Below are 19,728 nucleotides of genomic sequence, written 5' to 3'. Positions count from 1 at the left end.
AACTGGGGGCCAATGTTTGGACCCAAAATTACACCATTGGCCTGAGTAATCGAGACCGTTAAGTAAGCATACCTCCACACTGTTGATGGAAAAGTAAAGATAATTTTAGTAAGGTTAAAAGATAACGTTATGGTTTCTTTTATCATGTTTATCTTTTAAAAATGATTTATCTTCACATTTTCTTATGGAAATAATATATCTCCATGTTGGAAACAGGCGACACAATTCAAATTGATGTGGATGTGGATATGTGGTTTGGATCAATTTTGGTTGACAGATATGCACGATATCAAATAATGAAGCATGCAGGTCAGGATATTATCCATTTAAAATATGGTGATAATTAAAAATGAACATCAGCATTCAGGATGCATGCGACATTTTTGGTAAAAGAGGATGGCTTAGGGTGATGATGAGAACCTAGGAAAGCTAGGTTTTTTTTTTGGTGATGTGATGATGTGGTAGGAAACCTAGGTAGGCTAGGCCTTTTTGCATGGTGATGGGTGTTGTCAAATGAGTTTAAAGTGATAAGAATTGATGATGGAATCATAGTATGCGTGCCGTGTGAAAGGGTTTCAATGGGACATATGTTGCTCCTCTAGTATAAGTCCACATGCATAAGGAGACTAAGAAGATTTTTTGCCGAAATATATTAAAGATAATATCAGTTGTTTTGATATTGTTTTTGGAGTATAGTCGGGAAATGACTCTTTTGGATTGGTGGTCAAGGAAACTTGGCTATAAATACAAAGCGGCAAACAATGAAAAGGGTCTCCAATCCAACACACAAACTGCTTTGCGCAAACTCTAGCTCTACGCGAAACCTCTCAACAACCTTGAGATTTTTATTTTCTTTTTTGCCGACACATCTTCAGTTTGGATAAACAACACTGTGAAGGCAACCAACGAACATCCTCAGTTTGGATAAACAACATTGTCACTGTAGAATTAGCCAATCGCGAAGCACCTTCAATTTGGATAAACAACACTGCGTCAAGGCCAACTGATTATCTATACAAGTCTCGGTCGAGAAAGAATTTTGGGTCTTTATTGGCGGAGGTTATCTCATTAGCCTTTTCGGCGAGGCGAGGTGTTACAGTTTACTAGGGCTTAGCACATTGAACGTCGAGTTGTTTTATGATTGGATACTCATAAGTTAGATTTAGAGTTCGGCATTCTGACAGCTGAACCACATTTACGATTAAAACATACATCTGCTTTGAATACTTGTGTCCATATAGTCTGGTGTCGATTCAGCGTGCTTATACTCTTACAAATATAATCACCATGACCGAATCGGACGCCGATGATTTGTGAACTTCGTGGAACTAGCAGTCTTGTCTTCAAGCTCTATAACCCAGAGGCCGAGACGTGTTCCTTCCTCGGTAGCAGTTGCAAGATCGAGAAGTCAGCCGCGCGCTCAACGCAACATCAACACATTTTACTCCTCGATCGAGCTCGACCAACGAGTTGGCATACCCCGCATCAACCGAACAACATAGTTAGCTCATTAGTTACTCGACCTGCGCGCCACGTAGGCTTGGTAATTTTTAGGGTCAACAATAACACACTTAAATATTACAAACCCAGTATCCCCACCACACACACACCCACCCAACCAAGGGCTTGTGAGCCTTTGGCTATGTCATCTTCTATATAATATATTTAACAAGAGTAATGCTAGAGAAACTAAAATTGTAGATAAAATTTTGTAAATTAAATGTCATGAAAATTGATGATCGGATTATTACTTAAGCGTTGATCAATGTGTTCATTCCTATCGGTGACACATTATTTAGTTTGTAAATCTTGTCTACAAATTTAGTCTCTCTAGCATATTCCTCTTCACTTATAACTGAGAGGTCTTAAGTTCGGTTCTCGCCAATGCGATCTTTAATTATATTATTGCTCCTCATTATGAGGCTAAGCCCGCTCACTTAGTTTATATAATATTGTTTGTTAAAAAAAATTTATATATATATTTTTATATATTTTTTTTCAAATAACAACTTAATATTTTTTTTTTGGCCAACACTGTAAATACTAATATTTAGTCAACATAAGTGAGGGATGAATATCATTTTGATATATTTGACATGTCCAACACTATGCTCGTAATTTCATTTTGCCTGTGTAGGGTTGGGTCGTTCATATTACAAGACACTAGAGAGTAAACGGTCGATCGCGCATGCTCTAGTATATATGCTCCAACATAAAATTAATATAAAAAGTTGTCACTTAGTAACGGATATGTCAATGGTGTTTGTGCTAATAATGGCGTTGTTTTTGCTTGTGGTACTTAACTAGAGGTTTTATCTTTATGTATGTTTATGCATGTTTGTGTAAATTACCTCCGGATTAATGATTTGATCACTGGAAAATGTATTAATGCGATAGTCTTTGTATTTGTTCTCATATTACGGGGAACAAATATACAAATGTACCCGGATGTTTCTTACAAAATGGACTTATTTTATAAAGCAAGAAATGATAAATGCTTATTATGTTGTCATTATATATGTGTTGTTATGTCTTCGTCGAGTCATCAATATATTTTATTTAGTTGCAATTAGCAATGGTGGTGTGAGGTTAACGCTTGTAGTGGTAGTTGGCAGACCTAGCATTCGTGTCGTGTTTTCCGTGTTCGTGTTGTTTTCGTGTCATACCCGATATCTTAACGGGTCGTGTTGTGTAACACCCGTTAATATAAACGGGTAAAATGACCCAACCTGAAATCGACCCGATAATATTAACGGGTAATATGACCCAACTCGTTACTCGTTAAGGAAAATATATTTTAAATTAATAAATAATCAAATAAAGAACATAATAATTTTTTTGAGTGAAAAAAAAAGGTTGCACGCACGTCCAATGGGACTCGACTCGAACCCACAATTGCTTGATTAGAACCAAAACACAAATCAATCTTCTACTCCCAAAACACAAATCAATCTTCTAGTCCCAAAACTCAAATTTGATTAGAGCCAATCTGTGTACATCGATTTAATTCACACCCATACCCCTGCCTCCATGAATCAAAAACAGCTTGAATAAACTGTCATGTAATTTCCCTTTTTGATCTTCTTTCTTTCAAAACAAAAGTGAGGAATAGGTGAAACAGAAAAGAACATCCAGGAATATTCTTGTAATGAAATTCCTTGGCATTACGTGCCCAAATCATCATCCAACCAATTCACAAGGAGTTCAAAAAAAATGTAGCACCAAAATCTAACAAACTCTTGCAAGGTATACCAGCACACGCATATATACAAGATCAAATTTAGCTGTAGAGAACACGATATCTGCGCAAAACAGCATAAGGGAAGGACAATCATCAGATGTGAATACACTTAGCCTTTAGGCCAAATCTGGAATTAACCAAATATAATGAGCAGCACATATCATCTTATACTAGACAGAGGTAACCGGTTTAGTTGATAACCAAATATAATCAGAGTAAATTTGTCCAAAACTGTGCATCATCATAGTGAACAATCATCACCCGAACAGCATTCATTCCCATCAGTTAATAAACTCCAAAGTCTTATCTTCTTTATAAAGAAACTAAACATTAGCCCAAATCAGTGATAGTAGGCAAGAAACACAAGCTTGGACATGTCATATATGTCATGGTTCTCAAATATAGGGAATCAAAGAAAGCAATTATTCACGAATCGCACCGCTTAACAAAAGGTGACAAATCTTCTCCCACTATATCATCCATGGCAATATCCAAGATTGCAAGAAGACCAAAAGCAGATGACGAATTAAACACGATTTCATATCTTTGTAACCGAAAACCATATTACTGGTGGCAAGTTTATACAATTAAGAACACAAGGATCGCAATAAGAAACTGATAATGTTAACGAATTTCATTCCTAGCATATAAGATTTCTAATCGTTTGAGTGAATATCCATATCAATATCAATATCACAACATACTAAGTGCACTTATGAGATTCAAAAACACGGATCTAAAAGCCTCAGGTGATTATCTTATTCATATTTAGCATACAAAGAAGTAATTCACTTACCAACATTACAAATTTACTTGAAGAAAAAAAATACTCATAAAGTAATTTTCGAAATTTACGACTTTAAAAGCTATCAAACTCATGTACTTAACACGCAATAAACACACTCAGCAAACGAAATGCAGAAACTCAAATACCCCTTGAGCAAATTTCAACAGAAAAAGTAAACAAAAACATTGCCATATCAGTTAACAAGTCAAATAATCTAGAATCGGAAAATCCCCATATCAGAAAAAGTAAACAAAAACATTGCCATATCAGAAAAAGTGAACTCAAATACTGCTTTGATATTAGTAGCTAAAATCCAGAATCCCCATATCAGTTAACAAGTCAAATAATCCAAACTTAAATCACTGCATGTTGGAACTAATCAAAGATTGTCAGATTTTAAAAACAAAACATGGGTTTTTTTTTTCAAGAAATGAAAATTCGTAATTTCGAATGAAAAAGAAGAAACAAAAACATAAGATTTATAAAGATACAACATTCAACAAATGAAAAGAACACAGAAAATGTGTATATATAGTGATATAAAAATACCCAAGTACGTATATCAGCGTAGAAAGAGTGAAGAGAGAGCAAGGTTGAAGAGGGAGAAATACTTACACAGAAGTGGCTGTATGAATGGAGGACAAGAAGATCATGGCCGTCGGATCAGAGCTTTTTGGAAGAACAGACAGCGGGAGAGAGAGGCTACGAAGAATAGACGGCGTCGCGACGGGTTGGGAGAAGAGGGTACGGGAGTGGGGAGAGAGGAAGAAAGAAAGGGATTAGAATTTAGGGCTGGGCGTTGGCTTCTGATCAAATCAGAGGGAAAAAATTGGAAAATAATGGAAAATATAAGGGGTTTTTTTTGTCCAAAAAAGTTTTAATAATATAAATGAAATAGAATCTAACGGTAAAGATTTATTCTCATTTATCTGACGGCTGTTATTTAAGTAAAGTTTTTAATAGTTTTTTAATTAATGTAGAAGTTTAAAAAATATAGAAAAAATATATAAACGCTCGTAATGACAAGCTTTACAACTTTCGTGAAGAGCTTAACCTCAAAATTCGCCACTATAATCATATAAATCATAGATCAAAATTTAACCGTTGATTGTTGTTTACATTTACACTTCATTTTTCTCATCAAATTTTGTTTTTTCAGATTTTGTTTTTTGAAAACATGATCTATTAGAGGATGCAAGAAGATGAACGGTTTGGATCGTTAATATTATGTTCAGAGTTTTACAGTTAGTGAAAATATTGCTTGATGTTTATAAAGTTTCTACAAACTATATGACATCAACTCATATTTCAGTTAATCGTAAATATCGAAACGTGATATTAAAGATCTGAACCGTTCATCTTCTTACATCCGCCAGATGATCATGTTTTCAAAAAAGAAAATTTTAAAAATGAAATCCAGTAACAAGAATAAAGCGTAAATGACAATCGACGGTTAAATATAAATTTAAGGTTTATGGATTATAGTGTTGGATTTCGAAGCTGACCCTTCATGAAATTTGTAAAGCTTGTCATTATGAGGGATTGTATATTTTTTTTTACATTTTTTACACTTCGACAATAATTATTATTAATTTTATTAATTTTTCCCTCAAATAAAAAACATTTTCATGAGGGTTTGGAGGATTTTAAAAATCTAAACGATAATGTAAGTGTAACCATTATCTACTCGTGGATAAATAATGATGAATCACAAGTGTTTATATATTATTTCACATTTTTCATACTTGTATGTATGTCTTCTTAGTTCTTGCCCATACAAATACTATACTAGTTTATTTTAATTTTGGACAACAACATGTTAAGTAAAATTTATCCTAGTAATGATAATAAGAAACTCTCATAATAAAAATAAATAACGACTAAAACTATTTTCAAAACTTATATAGAATAATAATACAAAACTATATATTTAATATAGAATATATTGTATATATTAATATGACTGTTGTATAAAAACATGATAATAACTCTTTTAGTAATATGGCTATTGTATATATTAAAAGATTTATAATAAATCTTTTAGTAATTAAACTTTAAAATTATCAAAATAATTTTTTTTCTTAATGGGTCAAAACGGGTCACTCATGTGTTACTCGCGTGTATACCCGTTAAGAACCCGTTAATAATGGGTTCTTAACGGGTCACTCGATAATGACCCGATTAGTTATCGTGTTGACCCAAAATCCGTTATTTTTGTGTCGTTTTCGTGTCGTGTCATTGTGTCTTGTCAGAAACTGTGGGGTCTAGTAGCTGGTAGCGTTGACTTTGTTCTACAAAGGATAAATAAGCATAAAGGTTAAACAATGGATTTTTTAGAAAATTAATAAGGGTATTACAGAATTTGAAATGAAAATTGTTATTGATATGCTAAAAATCTTATTTCGCACTCTAAATTTTTTATAATTAGTAAGAAAAATACACTTGTGAGAAGTGTAGAATAAAATTCTGGAATACCAACAACACTTCCCTTTGAAATATTAATTAAAAGCTCAACTTCGTTTTTCATTAAAACAACTTTCAAAGACAACTAACATACTGCTTTTAAAAAATGCTGTCTAAAAGCTAATTCTTTAAAACAAGCAGAGTATTTTACTTTAATCAACTATTTTATTATTGTTTAATTTTAAATTAAAACAAAATTTTTATTAAAAAAAAAACAATATCAGATGGGGAGCTTCGAGCCTTCGTCTCTTATCTCCCTTCACCCAACCCTACTCCACTGAAAAGGAATTGGGTGGGTTTGGTCTGAAACTGAGGGGAGTCACCCAATGCCCACTTCTGAGATTATCAGAAAGAGGCGGGCTAATTGTTCACTTCTAATAAAAGTGATATCGTCTTTATTGTTTTTAACTGGTCAATTATTATTTGCACAAGTGTGAGATTCTATCACAAAATATTTCGGTATTTGTTATAGTGGAATTCGAATATTTAAACTCTTCTTTTTTAGAAGCACAGTCAACGTGAGATACTTCAACACCCACTCCTAGAATAAAATAAGAATAATACTTAACTACTCAAGGATGAGTATAAGCTTCTACTCAGAACTCTTAGTGTTTTAATCATAAAGTTTTGTGCTTATGATAAGAACCGTTCATATTATGAATCATACTGTAAAATTATCTCTGCAAAAAATAAATTAAAACTAAAGTTGTTTAGTCAATATATTGTAACAAATATATAGACGGTTCATAATACTTTTACCAATACCGTTCATTTGTTTTTAAATAGTTTGATGACTAAAAGACCTTAGTTTTAATTTTTTTTTTTTTTTTTTTTTTGCAGAGGCGATCATTATATAGTGATTTATAATATGAATGATTCTGATTATAGACACGAATGTTCTGTAAATTGACAACGAATAATTTTGAAAAATTTTGAGTAGAATTTCTTACTTATTTTTAAGTAGTCAAATATTATTCATAAAATAATCATATTATTTTATTCTTAATTAATTAAACACGAGTATTGTCTCCTTGTCATGGAAGAAAATATCGATAATATCGGCGAAATATCGCCGATATTATCGGTTTTTCAGGTAATGGATATTTAAATAGGTATCCAAATGGTTTTCGGTAAAATATCGCGATATTATCGATAATATCGCGATATTTTGGAAATATCGCGATATTTTTTTAACCGTGCTACTCGGAGAAGAACGCCGGAGCTTCTACAGCTCCGACCGACCACAAACAAGGGTTCTAGACCCCGATCTAGGTATCAAACAAAAGCACGAGACGAGAGGAGTGCGTTTATACCTTCCATTTGCCGTGAAACGACCCGTGGTGGTCGGAAAACCTCTCGACACCCACGGTCTCGCCGGAGATGGGTGCGCCTATTCCCAGGCTGATTTCGTGCTAAATCCTTGGTAAAAAGGACAGAATAACCTCAATAATCACATCCAAGCAACAAACCAACACGGAAAGAGAGGTTCGAGGCTTACCTAACCATAACCCATGAAGAACTCGCCGGAGGTTCTTGGGGTTTCGTCGAGTTGCGCAGCGACGGGAGAGAGAGAAAGAGAGAGAGAGAGACGACGGCGTGTAGAAGGTGATGACGATGCCGTCGACGGAGTACCACGAAGGGTGTGCGTGGGTGCTCTCGGGTGTGGGTCAAAGGGTGAAAGAGTGAGGGTCTTCGAGAGAGGGAGAGTGAGTGCAGAGAAGAAAGAAGGAGAAAGAGGTCACGGGGTGGGGAGAGAGAGAGATACGTGAGGGTGCTAGGGTGCTGCCATGTGGTAGCTTGAGAGAATTTGGAAATCAAGATGAATGGTCCAGATTTGGTTAAGATAGGGGACTAAAACGATAATTTCATAATTATTTGGGGAACCACGAAAATATATAAAAATTTGGGGTTGGGTTGTTACAGTGTGTCTGTGCGTGTGTGTGTAGAAGTGGGGTGCACTTTGAAGTGTGTGTGTGTAGAAGTGGGGTGTGTGTGTGTTATCCGAGAGAAGAAAAAAAAAATCCAAACCTGCTTTCAAATTATCCAGGCTATGTGTCAGTCTGTGTGTGTTATCTGAGAGAAAAAAAAATGCAATATATAAAGTGTAAAATATTGTACTAATTCATTGTATATAATGATTGTGGTGTCTTTAAACTTTTTTCATTAATTACTACATATTTTTTACACTCACAATGTTTGCCAGCTCGCTATATAATCAATTTAAATCAGTTAAATCCATCATGCAATGCATTTCCTTCCAATTTTTTGTGATAAACTAATAGATAATTGATTAAATAAACATCTTGCAAAGTTTCAATTAAAATTTTCAAGTTTTTCTTACAATTTCCGTGGTTTCCATGTAATTTTTATCGATATCGATATTTTACCGATATTTCCGTGTTTTCGGACTACCGATATTTCCTATATTACCGATATTTAATACCTTGCTCCTTGTTCATCACTTTGAAAGTGCCATTTACGACACTTTAAATTATAGGCCATTCCTTCCACTAATTTCGTTTAATTAGACCCATGTCGACATCATTGTCTGAGCATTATATCATTGAATTTTATTAAATTAAAACCTAAGCCAACACCAGTTTTGTCCACAAACAAAAGATTTAGCTCAGATATTTTCCTGTACGAAAGTTGACTTCAACAATTAAAAAACTAAATTTTGGCCGACGAACAATTAGAGCATTTCCCAAGGATATCTCAAATATGGTACGTTAAAATTTTATTTGATAGCTAACGTGGCAAATTGAATACAAATGTTAAATTTTCTTATTTTCTGATAGATATGTCAAATATTTATTTTATTATTTTATTGAACCTAGAGTTATATTAACTATTAAAAAATAAAAATTAGTTTTAATTTATATTTTATTGGTTATTAATGGGATCCATGCATCAAAAAATTTAAATTAAATATATTTGATTCCTTCTTTGTTTGTTATAAAAAAAAACACTTAAAAAGTAAGGAGTTAAATGGCTCACATCCACATCATATATGACATATTCATTAAAGAACAGTTGAATATCTTTTAATTCTATTTCACATATTTGACATCTCTTTTAAAGCTTGTGTTAGCAGTTCTTCCTATGAAAAGTTAATGTGACTACTCCTTGATTTAACACATGTCCGGTTCTTTTCTCTTTTTTGACAAACGCCGACTCCGTTCAATTTTCTTCTATTCCATTACCCCCCGTAGACAAAAAGTTAATTCTCTTACTTTTTCTAGAGTCATGGATGCTTTTAATCTTCCTAACTCATTATTATCAGGTATGCACCAGTTTTAATTTTATCTTTTGGCAATTATTTGGTTGCTGGGACCGAGTGAGCGAGTCATATTTCTGCTCTTCAAACTGAATAATTTTTTAACAAAAAAAGAAAAGAAAAGAAGAACAACTGGCAAATCAAAGGAGCAGCTACATTAGCATTTTAGCAGAAGCTCTTGCTAATTGTTCAGTAGCTAAGCTTTGTTCTTATAAAAATGTAATTACTAAAAATAGCCTTTCATCGTTGCTTAACTTCTGGTTCCACTCCATATGCATTACGCAGGTGAATTGAGAAGAATTTAGTTATAGGAAGTATTATTGATATAGCAAGAAGGGATTTGTTTGGAAGTATACGGGTAAAGCACCTCCCAAAACTTAAAACTAACCTTTCCATGGTTAAAATATCTTTTAATTAAGAAAGTATTATTAAACGCAAATTGGAAGTTAAATAATCTAGCTTAAACCCTAGTCAAGCAACTTGTAACAATGACATTCGTTGTTTATTAATTAGTGTGCCGTGCCTTGTTAGACCACAGCAAACAGAGCACTAGATTTGCAAATCTCTATCAAGTTTCATACAAAATAACCCGATCCATGTCTAAACCACGTTATTAACGATGCATGCAGCATTTGATCTAAACCAAATCTCTATTAAGTTTAATGCAAAACCCAATTCATATCTAAAACATGTTATTAACGACGCATGCAGTATCTGATTTAAGCCAAATCTCTATCAAGTTTAATACAAAACCCAATCCAAGTCTAAAACACATTATTAGCGATGCATGCAGAATCTAATTTAAGCCAAATATCCGTAAAGTTTAATACAAAACCCCATCCATGTCTAAAACACGTTATTCACTGTGCATGCAGCATCTTTGGATGAGGCGCTCAACAGCTTCTTTGTAATTAACAATTTCTATCACTTTCAATATTTTCTATCAAATTAATAATCGCGAGGTACAACAAGACACTTGCTTCTAATTTGAGTGAAATTCCAATTTGATTCTATAGTTAACAATTACTGCAATTTAAAGACAATATTTACTTTAGTCCAAAAAAATTAATAGCGTTTTGGAGTTGGAAAAAAATCCCACACGTCCTTCTCCCATGCCCTCGGTTTTTCTCATCTCTCCCACCATCACCTCCCATCTTCCACCAAATCTGTAGTCAGCCATATGTGCATTTAATCTCAGTTAAGCTTTAGTAAGATATCGATAACATTTGTAAGAAAAAAAAATGTGAAAAAAAATAAATAAATGATTTTCTGGGTTTTTGGTCGACTACCATGAGCCCACGTTTAGTTGGTGGCAATGTATTAAAAGCGTGAGGTGTGGGCGAGGCGTCCGAGGCGAAGCCCGGCCTAAGCATGAGACGAAGCCTTACGGGATTAAATTTTTTTTTATATATATATTTTATGTATTATACATATAATTGTATAAACAATAATACTATGTAAAATAAACATCCATTCTCAATTTTTCATTCAAATCCATAGTCATTCAAAAGATAATATCATCTAAATTCATCATTCAAAGGTAATATCACCCAAATTCATCATTCAAAAGGTAATACAAACAAAGAAAACAATCATTCATCCAAATCTTTCCTAACTGCATGCTATTAAAGAAACAAAGTAAGAAAAAAACAAAGTACAACACATTAAGCAAAATCTTTCCTAACTGCATGCTATTATTTGGCCTGGTGAGCTCAATTTAATGAATCGACAGTGGCTGTAACTGCAGCGAATAATGAATTCTTGGGACCTATTTCTCAAGGGGTTCTCCCTTTGCTCGAATGTTGCATTGAAGCAAGTTCTTCCACTGCTTACTTTAGTTCAGGTAGCCATTCGTTCATGCTTTGTGCACCTGCTTCACTATCGTCCTATTTGTGCTTGAAAAACGACCCCATCGGCCCGCTCCTTTTAATGGACATTCTTAGCAGCCATGAAGATCGCCGTATATATGCTTGACTTGGGTAGCCGGAGCTATAGGTAGGAGTGCATTATGGTAGTCTCAGTCACACAGGCAAACCAACTATCTTCCAAGAAGAATTGTGCTATGCTCGCGATCTGTATAGAGCGAAAGAGCTACCTAGTGATCACTAGGTTGCAGCACATTTCCTAACGTACTTGGTTATGATCACCTAACTCGAATTTTGTTGTTTTCTCTCCTCTTTCACATAAGTTCCTAGCAAGAGGATGCTAGGAGTCTTTCCTTTGTTTTGGCTGCTTGTAGGGTAGTTCAGTTGCTTATGAGATCTTTAAAGACTTCCATATCTGGAAGATATCTGCCTAAAGTTTAGACATATTACTTTCAGTTATTTGTGGAGGATGAAAAATTATTTCGCTGACGCATTGGCCACACTAGCTTGGATGATCATAGACGGTATTGATATCTGACCAATATGTGGAAGAATAGGACTGAAATGCCCAGTTTCAATAACCACATGAGTAATAATTCTCTCCCCATCCCCAAAGGTGCTGTATAGTTTTATAATAAGTTAAATCTTAAAATGGTGCCTTGAGATAAATGAGGAGGAAAATGTTATTAGATTTTCTTTTCTATCACATGGCCAATGGAGTGTTAACAAGCTTAAAATGGTGCCTTGAGATAAATGAGGCGGAAAATATTGTGGGAGAGACTATTGGAATCCAGGTTATGAGACTGGCGTATGGGCCCTCGTTTGTTAGAGGTAATGGGCTGGAAATGAAAGAAATAAGTTGCCCATTACGATTTTAATTGGGTAAGCAAAGCCCATAGAAATGAGGAGATTAAATAGCCCGGCCCAATGTCACGGACACTCAAGCACCCAGAAACAGTCCACGTATCCAATTCAATAAGTTGAAAAGGTCGATCATTTTTCTAGGGTTTGTGAGCACAAGATTCAGACTTGAGCGAGTGAAAGAGGTGAAGTTCGATTCGTCCGATTCGTCCGATTGAAGAGGGAAACATGTCGAATGTGGGAGCATCAAAGGGAATTCTGGAGATCGGAAAATTTGGGCTGTACGTCGCCATCCCCATGGTGCTTATGTACACCTTCGCCAACAACTCTAAGAATCTCCAGAGATTCATGGGCAATGTAATCTCTCTCTCATTGAAATTGTATTAGTTTTGCTTCAATATATAAATTGAAAAAGAAAGAAAGAAAGAAAGAAAGAAAGAAATTAGATATTTGAAATCTGAATTGGGTTTATTGGATATAGTGTTTTAGTGTGATTAAATTGAAGGATTCAAAGTTGAGGTGATAAGAAATCTGGCATTGCATGATGATTAGTGAGAAGTTTGCTGAAATCTGATGTGGGTTTATAATATAATTATGACTTAAGCTGTTGTGTTTTGGTCTTCAGCATTCGTATGTAGTGTATCCACCGGAGGCACCGAGACCTCCATCACCGGAGGAAATGAGGGAGATGGCACGAGAGCTAGCTCGGAAGAAGGCTGCCCGTTGAGGCATTTGGTGCTTTGTGGGTTGGTTGTAACTTGTAAGTGCTTTGCTGCTGTACAGAAAATGCTATGTTCTTGTTTGGATTTCGGTTTAAATAATGGCAACGCTGAGTGGTTAGTAAGTGGATTAGCTCTTGGAATACAAGTATGGCCTCTAATTTTGGCGATGGCTGTGGTCTCCGCTGTTTGTAAAATATGAATGTGATGATTCCACAACCACTACTTGTTGCCATCGTTTGTTTGCTATCGTATCTTCCAAGTATCACCGTGTACTGCTAAGCCCCAGTTTGGGGTTGAGCTGCTCTTATGAAAAAAGGGCTGGGAGTGTTTTTGGTGTTTGGTAAACTTAAAAAATGGTTTATTTTGGAAGCTGCTGTGAGAATAAGCTGAAATCAAAGGAAAAAGCTGAAGCTGCAATTTGTAGCTTTGGAAAACTGGTTTTTTTTCAAAGCACACAGAACTACAGTGCTCCTTTAATGAAAAGACCCACTATCAGATTGCTTTTTTTTCCAAAAGCACTTTTACAAAAAAGTTTACCAAACACTCTGCTGATTTATTTCACAGCCGCTTATTCTCACAGCACAGCCGCTTATTCTCACAGCAGCTTTTTTTCAAAGCACAGCAATACCAAACCAGCCCTAACTTTGATTAGGTTAAGCTTGAATGTAGTTTCGGATGCATGAAGTTCCCGTGTTTACTGTTTATTCCATGCTTTAATGGTTGATTGAGATTAATTGTTTTTGTGGACTTGCAAACCAGAGCCATTGTTGTTCCATTTTTCATTCGAAATGCCATTTCTTCAGAGTTGTATGAATCCCTGAGAAAACCTTTCTCCGACCTGTAATTCGGGATTTGATGTAAATTACCAGCCATTGGGAGCCGATCCTTGGGTCATCCAAGAGTTGTGGGACTTGAGAAGCTGATTCCTCTGGATGTCTATTTGCCTGCCGGCCACCAAGAAGGCTGTTACAGATGCTGTAACAAGAAGGCTGATCCTCATCGTCCTGGTTGGTTTTGGGCTTTTGGATTCTTGCCCGCAGCCAACTCATGAATCGAAACTCCGCCGGACCGCTGGCCATCACGGAAAATGTCTTCGGTCCACTGATAGACGAAATGTCATTTTCCCAAGTACAAATTTACTCTCCAGTGCTGGTGTTGGTCCGACTTCTGTTCTGTTTCTGGTTAACAGGGGTGGTCCGACTCCTAAGACTTTCCAATTTCGGGAAAAGAAGTAGCGCTAGAATAAACAAGCGAGTTGGTCCGACTCCTAGGACATCAAACGTTGTTTCTTTTTTTTTTTTTTTTTTTTTTCATGCAAGCGATTAGAGGAGGAGGGACTCGAATTTAGTATTTTGAGTATACAAGCGAATTCTCTTAACTAACCGAGATATAAACTCGACTTTATAAATACGTAAAGTTGGCATTTTTGTCGCACATTTGATCACATCAGTAATGACTAATGCAAGCGATTAGAGGAGGAGGGACTCGAATTTAGTATTTTGAGTATACAAGCGAATTCTCTTAACTAACCAAGATATAAACTCGACTTTATAAATACGTAAAGTTGGCATTTTTGTCGCACATTTGATCACATCAGTAATGACTAATGTCATAAAATCAACGACTTTTTCTGCAACCGTCCTCAGTAGGTGGAATTTTCCATGATCCTTCGTAAAAATGAATTAATAATATCGACGGCCAAATGAAGCGTGGTTTACCAGTAAATACAAATTTCCTGGAAAAAATACAAGGGCAAGAGAAACAGGGCTTGACTTGTCTAAAGTCTTGTTCCCCGCAGCAATATTGCCATTTTCCAACCGGAGCACAAGTGTAAATATAATGATGCACTGCACTTTTGGCAGGTACCCAAAATTCTCATTGCTTTTTTATTTTTGTCTGGGGTTTTCATGTTTCAGATACTTGTGCTTATTTCTATGTTTAGCGGCCAAAATCTCAGAGATAAAAGAAGCTGGGAGCCGTTGTTTGAAACTGAAAGCATTTTGTTGGGAAAAGTAGCCTGAGCTGACCCAAATTCATCTTCTGGATCAGTTGGATTGGTGGTCAGGAGAAGTATGCTTCCGTAGTTGTTGCCTTCATCTTATAGGAGATCGTCTTTCTGTTGGAATAAAGGATCCTTTGGCACAGAATATTACGATGGCAGTGGAGCTTATACCTATTGGTACCATCTTGGCCGTGCTAACAAACCAGGTCATTAAAACAGCTAATGCTGCAAAAGATGTTTTCGGCAAGGAGAGTTTCAAGGTCCTTTCGAAGCACTTGCTTGACATTGGCTCGGTCTTGAACGAACTACAGCGTCAAGAATTGAATGACTCTCAAGCTGCCAGGCTTGCTTTGGAGTCCCTCGAAGCAGATGTTAAAAGGGCAAATAATCTGGTTGACAAGTATAAAAACCGAGCACGCTTCTACTTGCTTGTCAAGTGCCGGCACATTGTCAAGGAGGTACAAGACGTTACTAGGGATATTGGAAGGTCTTTGGCTGCTCTGTCCGTTGCAAACACCGACGTCTTATTGGGGATATCTGATCAGGTGGATAGGTTACAGAATGAAATGCAGAGAGTGGAAATTGAGGCCTCACAGTCTCAGCTCCAAGTTTTCGACAAGCTAAAACAAGGTCTTGATGATCAGACACTTGACCAAGGTTTTGCAAACGATATGCTTGCAGAAATAGCGATGGCAGTTGGGGTGCCTTTAGAGCCCTCAGAGATAAGCAAAGAGCTTGCAGATTTCAGAAAGGAGAAAGAAGAAGCTGCCAACAGGAAAGAAAGAGCTGAAGTTTTCTTCTTAGATCAGATTATTGAGCTGCTTTCTCGAGCTGATGCTGCAAGGGATTATGAAGAAGTCAAGAAACAATACAAGCAACGTGTGCAGGCCATACAGAGATACGACTCGAGCGAAGAATATATTCCACCACTTAAGCCTTTTATATGCTGTATTAGAAAAACTGTGATGGCTGAGCCAGTCAGTCTTTGCACCGGTACTACATGTGAGAGAGCTGCAATCATAACTTGGTTTGAAAGTGGTGAGAGAACTGACCCTGAAACTCATGAGGTTCTTCAAGATACTTCCTGGAGGTGTAACATCCCACTGAGACAATCAATAGAAGAGTGGAGAGAGCTAAATTATTGTCTCAAGATTCGAACTGCCAAGGCAAAGTTGTTATCGGGCTTTGAGACGTCAATATTAGAGGCCTTAAGCAAAATGCAAGATCTTATGACAGAGAGTTCTATTAACAAGGACTGGCTCACCATTGAAGGGCTCACCGACATTATAATCTCTATACTTGGAAACTCTCACGACAGAGATTTGAAAAGGAGGATTTTGATCACCTTAAAGGATATTGTCGAAGGGCATGCAAGAAACAAGGTAAGCATCTTTGATACTCCCTTCAAATATGGAAAACAACTAAAAGAAGCGAAAACTGAAAAGAAGAAAGAATGGTAGAAATCGAATGCCCTTCCTTTAATTCATTTAATTTATCCTCCCTCTGTTTGGATTTTTGAAGTATACAATCTATTTTTTCGGAGTTTGTTCTCTTTTGCGGCCTGAAAATATATGAAATGTTTTGCTATATTCTAAATCTTTTTCAATCAATTCTTTAGGAGAAAGTGGTTGAATCCCAGGGGTGGGATCACATCGTTCCCTGCTTAGGGCGCGACTCAAGCATCTCAAAGGCTGCAATTGAGTTGCTATATGAATTGTTGCAAGACAGAACTGGTTGGAATGTGTCTGTATGCAGGAAACTCTCTCAACAATGCAGTACAATTCTTTTCCTTGTTTACACCCTTTTAAAGGGTACTGTGAGGGTGTCAGCTGAGATTGCAGAGAAAATCTTGCTGAATCTTTTCGACATAGATGAGGAAAACATATCTCGTGCAGCTAAATCTGGCTGGTATAAGCCACTTGTTGATCGCATAGTTGAAGGTAAGACGATTCATTTCCTAGAACCTATATAACATATTGTTTTTATACATTCGATTCCTTCAGTCACATAACAAAAAATGAAAAGAGGGATGTAATAAAGAAATTCTTCCATGCTACGTAGCATTAAATGCTACGAGCATTGGATGACTTGGATTGGTTTGGATTATTCCTTTAGTGTGGTCTCGTGAATTCAGGCCATCCAATGCTTGTAGCATTAAATGCCTTGTGATAAACATATTTTCTGATTTGCCTATTTTAATTTTAACGATAGATTGCTCAAACTGTTTATCACTCTAACAATTTTCAGGGCCGGAAACTTCAAGGGTATCAATGGTGAGAACACTTGTTAACATGGAATTGGTAGACTCAAATTTGAAGCTCCTTGGTGAGCAAGGGATTATACCTCCTTTGCTCGAAATGGTGTCCGGAAATATTGAATCAAAACTATTGTCCTTATCCGCCTTGGCTGAATTATCAGGTTGCAGTGCCAACAAAGAACTGATTGCTGCTTCTGGTGGGGTAAGTCTTGTTCTAAAGCTAGCATTCACTCCGCATGTGCGTGCAATCATTGTTGTTAAATGTTATGAAATCCTGGAGAAATTTACATCTGACACTGATGGGGCCAAATTCTTTGTCGATGAAAACGGGTGCCAACTAGAGTTAGGGCCAATTGTCACCAATTTGACTGCATTACAACAGAATCATAACTTGGCCTACAATGTCCGAAGGCCTGCCTTGCGCTCACTTCTTGGAATCTGCAAGTTTGATGCGGAGCTGGTTAAAAAGGCTGTTCTCACTCCTAATGCCATGTCTCTAGTCCTTCCTCTCCTTGATGATTCTGACTCGGAGATTCGGGAGATTGCCATAAATTTGCTTTTCCTCTTCTCGCAGCACGAGCCTGAGGGGGTTGTGGAATACCTTCTCAGGCCAAGAAGGCTGGAGGCTTTAGTGGGATTCCTTGAGAATGAAGACAAGGATGATGCACAGATGGCTGCTGCTGGATTATTGGCGAACCTACCAAAATCGGAAAGATCACTAACTATGAAGTTAATCGAACTGGACGGACATACTGCGCTCATAAGCATTTTAAGAACAGGGACTCTGAAGGCAAAAGAAAATGCTCTAGGTGCTCTTTTCAGGTTTACGGATCCCACAAACCTGGAATCGCAGCGTACACTGGTTGAAGGAGGAGCATACCCTTTGCTTGTAAACTTTCTCAGGTCCAGCTCAGTGACTGCAAGGGCAAGAGCTGCAGCTCTGATTGGTAATCTTTCCACAAGCACTCCAAATCTCACCATTGTCTCCAAACCCTCCGGTTGCTGGTCCTGTTTCAAGCCATCGAATGCTCCACTATGCTCAGCGCACGGTGGTATCTGCAGTGTGACTTCCACATTCTGTCTTTTGGAAGCAAAAGCTTTGCCTGACTTAGTAAGGCTGTTATCTGGAGAAGTGTATGAAACTGCCATCGAAGCAATTCAAACTCTTTCGACATTGGTTGTCGAAGCCTCTCCTCAAAGAGGAGCCAGCGTCTTGCATGAGGCTGATGCCATAAAGCCGATGTTGGAAATCTTGTCTTGGGGAACAGATTCTTTACAAGAAGATACGTTGAGTCTCCTCGAAAAGGTTTTCATATCGAAGGAAATGGTTGATGTGTATGGATCAGCAGCTAGATTAAGTCTTGCTGGTCTAACTAGCACGAACATCCATGAGGATGGTGGCCATAGGAGGAAGGCTGCCAGGGTTTTGTCCCTCCTTGAACGTTATTCGAAATCAACTTCTTTTACTCCGGGACTGATGTAAGGCTAACAAGTTTTCGGTATCAGATCAGAAGAACAAATGTACTTCAACTATGTTTGTGAATATACAAGGATGGAGTTGGAAAATTTAGTGCAGCAATTGTCACTAGCAAAAATATTTATCATACTATTCAGTGATTAGATTTTCTCTTGGATTTGACCTTTTTTTTTAATTGTTTTACTCTCATCAAACTTAAGACCTCTCACTTAAACCGTGGTACTAAGTCTAAGTGGCTTTTTAATCTTGCTTTGGATGAGTAAAATTTTTGGACAACGTCGAAGTTTTAGCTTTCTACAAAAGATCTCTAACTTTCGTGAATTATTCTTAGGTTAGGCTAGCCAAACGAAAATAATCTTATCAAACGTGGCCTAAGGAGTCAAAGGGGAAATTTGACGGTAAAAGGGGTCAATTGGCTACAATTTTTTGTTGGAAAATTAGTTATTAGTTTATTTTTGTTTATGGTTTTCTTGTGGAATAAGGATATTATAATTTTCTATATCCTTTAAGGGTTAGGATTTAGGGTTTATTAGAGTTTTCTATATCTTTTAAGGATTGGAATTTTGCTTTAGTTTTCACTATATATAATAGAGCTTGTAATTTAGTTTTAGAATAAGTTAGTCACAATGTAGTCTCTTAGAGTTTTGTAGTCATTTTGGCATTCTCAGTTTGTTTAATAATATTCTTATTATTTTGTTAATCTTGGTCGTTACGCACTCTGATATTCAACTTTTTTTTACTTTCCAAAAGTTATGTTCTTGCAGAATTTCTTTTAC

General features: G+C 36.4%; 2 protein-coding genes and 1 long non-coding RNA gene across 5 annotated transcripts; 2 read left to right on the top strand and 1 right to left on the bottom strand.

The window, feature by feature from the left end:
• Positions 1–2,953: 2,953 nt before the first annotated feature.
• Positions 2,954–4,851, bottom strand: LOC126606794 (uncharacterized). The gene is made up of 2 exons (XR_007617371.1): positions 4,644–4,851; positions 2,954–3,302 (listed from the first exon to the last, which is right to left on the bottom strand). It is a non-coding gene; the product is annotated as an uncharacterized LOC126606794 (long non-coding RNA).
• A 7,762-nt stretch (positions 4,852–12,613) lies between these two features.
• LOC126606789 (uncharacterized) lies at positions 12,614–14,030 on the top strand. Its single transcript, XM_050274182.1, has 2 exons — positions 12,614–12,851; positions 13,120–14,030. Exons 1-2 carry the CDS (start codon positions 12,723–12,725, stop codon positions 13,219–13,221), a joined length of 231 nt encoding a protein of 76 aa, XP_050130139.1. The 5' UTR covers positions 12,614–12,722; the 3' UTR covers positions 13,222–14,030.
• Positions 14,031–14,182: 152 nt separating this feature from the next.
• LOC126606768 (U-box domain-containing protein 43-like) lies at positions 14,183–19,041 on the top strand. 3 transcript variants are annotated; one of them, XM_050274159.1, is made up of 4 exons: positions 14,183–15,078; positions 15,174–16,600; positions 16,837–17,158; positions 17,466–19,041. In XM_050274159.1, the coding sequence occupies exons 2-4, from the start codon at positions 15,371–15,373 to the stop codon at positions 18,956–18,958; spliced, it is 3,045 nt and encodes a 1,014-aa protein (XP_050130116.1). In that variant the 5' UTR covers positions 14,183–15,078; positions 15,174–15,370; the 3' UTR covers positions 18,959–19,041. The 3 variants fall into 3 exon arrangements, with proteins under 3 accessions (XP_050130116.1, XP_050130114.1, XP_050130115.1); XM_050274157.1 differs by having other exon boundaries at positions 15,159–16,600; XM_050274158.1 differs by having other exon boundaries at positions 14,183–16,600.
• The last annotated feature ends 687 nt before the right edge of the window (positions 19,042–19,728 follow it).

Source organism: Malus sylvestris, chromosome 16, assembly GCF_916048215.2.
Source record: "Malus sylvestris chromosome 16, drMalSylv7.2, whole genome shotgun sequence".
Taxonomy (NCBI): Eukaryota; Viridiplantae; Streptophyta; class Magnoliopsida; order Rosales; family Rosaceae; genus Malus; species Malus sylvestris.
Note: the sequence above shows the minus strand (reverse complement) of the source record. Positions and strands in the feature narration are given on the sequence as shown.